This window comes from Paroedura picta, chromosome 1, assembly GCF_049243985.1.
Source record: "Paroedura picta isolate Pp20150507F chromosome 1, Ppicta_v3.0, whole genome shotgun sequence".
Taxonomy (NCBI): Eukaryota; Metazoa; Chordata; class Lepidosauria; order Squamata; family Gekkonidae; genus Paroedura; species Paroedura picta.
The window spans coordinates 147,514,335-147,520,726 of NC_135369.1; the positions used below are offsets into that span (position 1 = coordinate 147,514,335).

A 6,392-nucleotide genomic window follows, 5' to 3' on the forward strand; every position below is an offset into this window, starting at 1 on the left:
TCCCCTTTTCTGCCAACGTCATCAAAAGATAGTACTGTGAGCAAGTAATCTTCAATTTTTGAACATAACATTTTTTTTTAAATTTAGTGTCTCAACTGAAAGTGCTCAAATGTTGCAACTTTACTGTTGCCTTGTTTGAGAAGTCATTTTAGTAGTGGTCCACAAATCATTTCTCTTTTTTTAAACTCTCAGGTTTTTGCTTGATTAAATACTTGATTTGTTTCTACTTTGTTTACCAGGGTTTACTGGGAGGTTGTGTGAAACCAATGTAGGTAACTGCCTATCACAGCCTTGTGGTTCTCTCAGCCTCTGTGAGGATGAGTCGGATGGTTATCGTTGTTTCTGTGCACCTGGCTTTATAGGTAAGTTTGAATTTCAATGTATTTTAAATCCTGTTGATTAAAAAAATATATATGACACAGATGTCTTAATCTGTTTCTTGGGTGCATTTTTGGCAGAAATTGCCCAGTTTGTAGTAACTGAATGTTGTGGCTGTCATATGGTCCCTTGTACCTAGGTGTGGCCCAGCAAGGATTGTATGAGGAAGTATAGGTAATATAAGCAATCACTTCCATGTAGGACTTGCCCTGTACATGTGGCTGCTGCGTTCTCTGCAAGATACACATTTGAAAAAGGTTCATGACCAATTATAGTAGCCTAATCTGAACCAGACTTGTACTGAACATCTGAACCAGACTTGTGCTATATTAATTAGCTTCTATTCTGTAGTCTGACCTTGTACCCTACTGATATGAAAGAAGGGTAGATATTTAGGCTGACCTTACACTGAGCAGGGGATTGGACTAGATGGCCTGGATGGCCCCTTCCAAATCTATGGTTCTTTGATTCTGAAAATGGTTGAGCGAGCTTTAACATGGCCTGTTTATATTAATAGGTAGCACTAGGGTGGGATAAAAATGAAATTCTTAGTAGCTTGAAGTAGGGTTTTCCTTGGTTTCAAGATATGAAAGGAAGAGGTTCTAGAATTTTCTTAAAGCTAAAAGCACATTGGAAGAAGGATAATGTTGAACCCATTTATCTGGCCAATGGAACATTTATTTCATTGTCCATCTGTACATTATAGTAATTGAGTAGGGTCTGATTTGAAAAAGACCCTAGTAAAGTAAAATAATTTACTCATGGGACTTCACATTTGCACATTGTATCTTTGAGAATGGGCTGCTATTATGCAATGCAGTTAATCATGCAATGCTGCCACATCATCAGACCAGGCTTTGAGCCTCTAGCATGCTTAATTGCACATGTCTATATACCAGGTATGTATCTTCATACCAGGTAGCAGTTGGGTTCCAGGACAAGTGTTTTTGCCTTGTCAGCGCCTTATTCAAATCAGGTCCAATATCAATGACAGTGTGAAAACTAACATGCTTCCTTGACTGCCATCCTATTGTGATAGTGTATGGATTTTACCAGTCTGGGTAGAAACCTCAGAATGAGAAGGATTAGTTCTTTCTCAGGCAAACAGCTATACTAAATGTTGGCTTTTGTGTAGGCATTGTACATAGATTTCTATTGGAAACATGTACAATTTAAGTAGGTGACCAAGATGATTCTTGTTCTTTATAGTTGTTTAATTTATTGGCATAATGCAAGAAAAGGTGAACTCCTACACTATAACTATAATCATTTTAAATGTGAAAATTCACTGTAATTATTAAGCAATTTTGATCTGTGTAAGTCCTGTTTTCACAGAAAGATTCTCTTACGAAGAATGAGATGATACATAGAGCTTTTCTGCACACCATAAATATAGTGAAATGCTTACTTGGCGAAGATGCCATATTTTGGTGTTTCACATGACATTGCCAAAATCCAGCATCCAAGCAGCAAACCACTAGCTGGATCCTCCATTTTAAAGTGCTTGTTGGGGAATTGCATAAGCTGGATTCCCCAACCTAAAAAACATGAGCTACAGGAGAGCAACCAGGAGACCCCAAGCTAAAGAAATGTATGGAGGCGAAAAAGTGCTATCTTCCCCTCCAGTGTCCTGCCCTCGTACCCACCTCCCTCTCCCTTCTCCCAGGGATGGGATTTTTTTTTAAGCAAACTGCCTGGAGCAACGAATAGGCGCTCAAGCGTGCAGGCAAAGCAAAAAATTATTTCCCAAGTTGTCACACATGGCATGCCTCTTTAAAGTTTTCTCCCCCCCAATCAGGAATGATTCTTCCCTCTCCCCCTTCCCAGTTAAATGACTCAAATCACTAAGGGCTTGATCCTGATGTCTGGCTTTCAGTGCCTCTGAAAGTCTATGGCACCATAGACTATAATGTGAATTTTGGCATTCCCACATTCCCCAGGGCCTGAGGGAGTTGGGGTTTGAGGTAGAGCCTCCAAACTTTCAGGGTAGCTCCAGGAGGCTCTTCCATGACTCCCCTCCAAATACCATACTTATTGGTCTACGGAGCTTCTACCACCTTCAAAGAGGATGCCCCCATCCTTCCATTATATCCTATGGAGAGTCTGTCCCATAGGATATAGTGAAGGGATGGGGGGGCACCCTCTTTGGGAACCCATAGATGTGGACCCCTTAGACCTTTCATGCTGAAATTTGGTGGGACATCAGGGAAGAGCCTCCTGGAGCTACCCTGAAAGTTTGGAAGCTCTACCTCAAACCCCAACTCCCCAGTTCCCCGGAAAATGCGGGAATGCCACAATTCACATTATAGAATATGGAAGGAGGGGATTGGCTGGCTGGATTGACAGGCAGAAGAGAGCCACATATAAGACACATTGCTCTCTTCTGCCATTTCCAGCAGCACATGTGGAGTGTAAGAAGCATGAAATGGCAGCAGACAACACGAGACAGAAGAATAGGTGAGGAATGGCTGGGAAGTGAGATAACATTTAGCACTTTGCCATTCAGCTGGCAAGACACTATTTTTACTGGTGTGAGAAATGCCCATAGATTTAGCCAACCAAATGAAACAATAAAGCTGCATTGCTCTGTTAAAAGCAGTACTGACATTAACTCTCCTCTGAAAATGCTCAGCTTGGCTGGATTGTGCCTGTAAGATTGCTATGAGCATGATCTAGCCAAAGTTTAATTGTGTCCTGGTTAGTTATCTGGGATTTGCAGTGGCGTTTGACACATTCATCCAAGGTATCTAGAGTCCAGAAAGTGGTGCCAAGAGTCTACTGCCAGGGAAACACACTTAGAAACAGGGCTGTGTGTTTGTCAAAATACAAATACATGCCCCCCTCAACCAAAAGGATCCCCCTTAAGCAAACATCTTCCCCTTGAATGCAGTGAAAGGCCAAATCTTACAATTCCCCTTTGAGGGAGAGTGCCAGATACTCTGGCCCACATACTATTCGACTATGCTAAACTTTCAAAATATCATCAGCCCATCTCGGATTATTTTAAGAAATGTAACTTGGATGCAAATGAGAAACTCACTGTAAGCAAGGAGTTAAACAAGGAGAACTCAACCAGTATTGTGAGAACACCTAAGTTTCTGTTTGAAGTTTCTAGAGAAAACATTTTGTATATGAATCAAGTAATGATCAATTAACTCAGAGATGAAGTTGACTTAAATATTGGTATCTTGTATATTGTATTTCCATATGTATATTCCATTGTGTTATTACTGAATTTAGCAACTATGCCAGTAAAGGTATTCTGATCTGATCTCAGGGCTGTGCGAATGTTGCCTACTTTCCAATTAATCATCAGTTCACACAAAAAATAGTCTATGAAATAAACACCCTCCTTCTGACACCTCTCATTTCTGTAATGAAGGATGTGTTGTTTTAGACACATCTCTGGCTTAAATGAATACCTCCAGGCTGCACAGTGACCTGTATAAACAGTGATACAGGATCACCCGAAGAAGCGTCTATTGGAAGAAATACTGAGAAGCTGGTTAGAATGAATAATACAGAAACAAATTTGTGTGGGTGGGTGTGGAAATAATATATGCATTTGGGCAAACTAACGATCTGAAGAATGATCAGCCGCACAGTACAATACCTGACACTAGCAGGCCCCCTAAGTGGAGTCCAGCAACCACACTGACACACTGTGCCATGTACTCTACTTAAGAAGGGCAGGCAGCAGGCCAAAGGGATATGGCAAGAGAGTAAATCGGGGGCTAGAGCTGAATACCCATCTGTGCAGATCAAAGAAAGGTCTAGTTCTCTAGGCAGAGTTCCAATCTTCCAGGCAGACAGTTATCCAGTCCCTGTAGTTTTATTTTTTCTAAATAACATTCTGAAGATAAAATAGTAAGATGGATTTTGCTAAATCATATTTTAAAAAGAGAGTCAGGTACATACTTAAGACTGTGATATTTTAAAATCACATTGAACTCAATGGCAGCTTGGCTGCATTGTGCCCTGTGATTGCAATCTACATGTATGCAGAAGTTACCTAAATATAAGCAGGGCAAGCTGTAGATGAGAGAAAACCAACTAACCACACTACTCACTATGTGCAAACCAATCCTATACATATTTCCTCTGAAGTAATACCTACTGAGTGACCGCTGAGTTCAGTGAGTTCAATTATTCAATTATTCCCAATTAAGTATACGAGAATGGGGTATGATCCTGAGTATGCTGACTGAGAAATCCCATAGAGTTCGATTAGACTTGTTCCACTTTGAACTGCTGCCTTAGAGGAATACAACTGAACAAAATGTGTGTGACATGCAGTCCTTTCCAGGGACCTCTTCTCATGCATAACAGTGTCTTTACATTGCTGCGTACAGTATTTATGTGCATTGAATCTGTTTCCGATGCTGTGAAAGCAACAACTAAAACGTCATTCATATCAATAAGTGAGTAATATGTTTAATTATCTCCCATTGGGACAAAAAAATCCACTCATACTTATAATTATTGTAGCTTTTTTTTTCTTCTAAATACATCTTTCCTTCATAATATTAATTTCAGAGGGAAAATTCCAAATTACTTACGAATTACAACTCATTAAGGACTCCTTTCTAAATGCTCTGATTACTCTCCATAGAAAATGCTGAAAGGAAACATTTTCTGACTTCAATAAATCACTGTCTCAGTGAGGCAACTGCCTCAGTAAACATACACAAGCCTTCTGCATGTAAAGAGAACAACTGGACAGTGCCTGCTGAAGGTCTCAAACAGGCATCATTTTTAAAAAGCCTGGGTGAGGCAACCTGATTAGCTTGGGTTATACTGATAGACCACTACATAGAGGCAGTCATTGTTGTTGATGATTTAAAATACGGCTCCAAGCCAGCTACAAACCTCACACAATTTACAAAACTGTAATCCAACAAATCATGGTGAGTAACAAATGTCCAACAATAAAAAACACTTATAATCAAACATTTAAAACATTATAAAATGATCAAATCACGTCAAGATTACCTAAGGAAAATTTCCAATAGCACAGTTTTGTTGTACTTTGCATGCTATGACAAAGTATTTGGCTGTTTGTTTGGTGACCTCAGTATTTCCCTCAGAGAGGAGGGTCTTCCTCAGAGTCACTGAGAATCCAGGATGAGGGGGCAATGATTTTATTTTGTATTCCCACATAAAGTGAGCATCTGAAGAAGACATGTCTCTAATTCCCCACCTCTACACATAGAAGTTGTTTCCAGAAGGGTTCTAAATTCCGTGAAGTTGGAAAACAGCCCCCCCCCCCAACACACACATCATAGTGGTGTACCTCCTGGGGATTCAGGAGCTTTTCTGTGGTCACTCCCAAACCTGCTTTTCTACACAGTTTTGGAAAAGATCACAGCAAAGCCTACCTGGCTTCTATGTTGATTGGAATGTTGTGATTTCCCTGGTTCTGCCTGCATTGCTGCCATTTGCCCTGTCACCATCTCTGTGACAGCCATTTCCTCCCCTGCCCCTAGAGGGGGAAGTTTTTGGGTTTGTTATTTTAAAAAACCACACACACAATGTTATGACTTTATAACAGTCTTCGTTTCAGGTTCTCTGAAATCCTAGCTTTCAATTAAAAAAAAAGACTAGTGGCATAAATATTTCCTCCCGCAAAAACAGACAGTCATAATGTTATAACCATTCATCAGATCAAAAATACCCAGGGTGTGGGGATAGACACTGCCATTGGACAGGGAAAATGTAAGGAAACCTGCCAGGTGGAAGTCATGTGATATATCAGCTGTGGCAAAAATGGAAAAACTACACATGCCTTTCCCTGCATAAAAGAACACCATACGGAACTTGATCCAGCTCAGATCTTTAGCAGTAAAGTATCTTTAGTGTCACTGGGTTGGTACTGTTTAAAGCAAAGGTAGGATTCCTTGCAAGTGGAAAACAGACACTGGTCCTCTATAGCTTAACTATTGCTCATAATTCTGCTATTTAGTGCTATTTAATAAAATAAACTCTTTACTTATTTCTAGGTGATAACTGTGAGA

The 6,392-nt window shown here is 40.1% G+C and overlaps 1 protein-coding gene across 1 annotated transcript in view; it reads left to right on the top strand.

Annotated features, from left to right (window-relative positions):
- The window catches only part of LOC143825613 (protein eyes shut homolog), a 392,680-nt gene extending 392,163 nt beyond the window's left edge, over positions 1 to 517 (top strand). Inside the window, exons 16-17 of the mRNA XM_077313795.1 lie at positions 240 to 362; positions 459 to 517. Coding sequence (XP_077169910.1) covers positions 240 to 362; positions 459 to 517 — 182 coding nt within the window. The remainder of the gene's footprint in view (positions 1 to 239; positions 363 to 458) is intronic.
- The last annotated feature ends 5,875 nt before the right edge of the window (positions 518 to 6,392 follow it).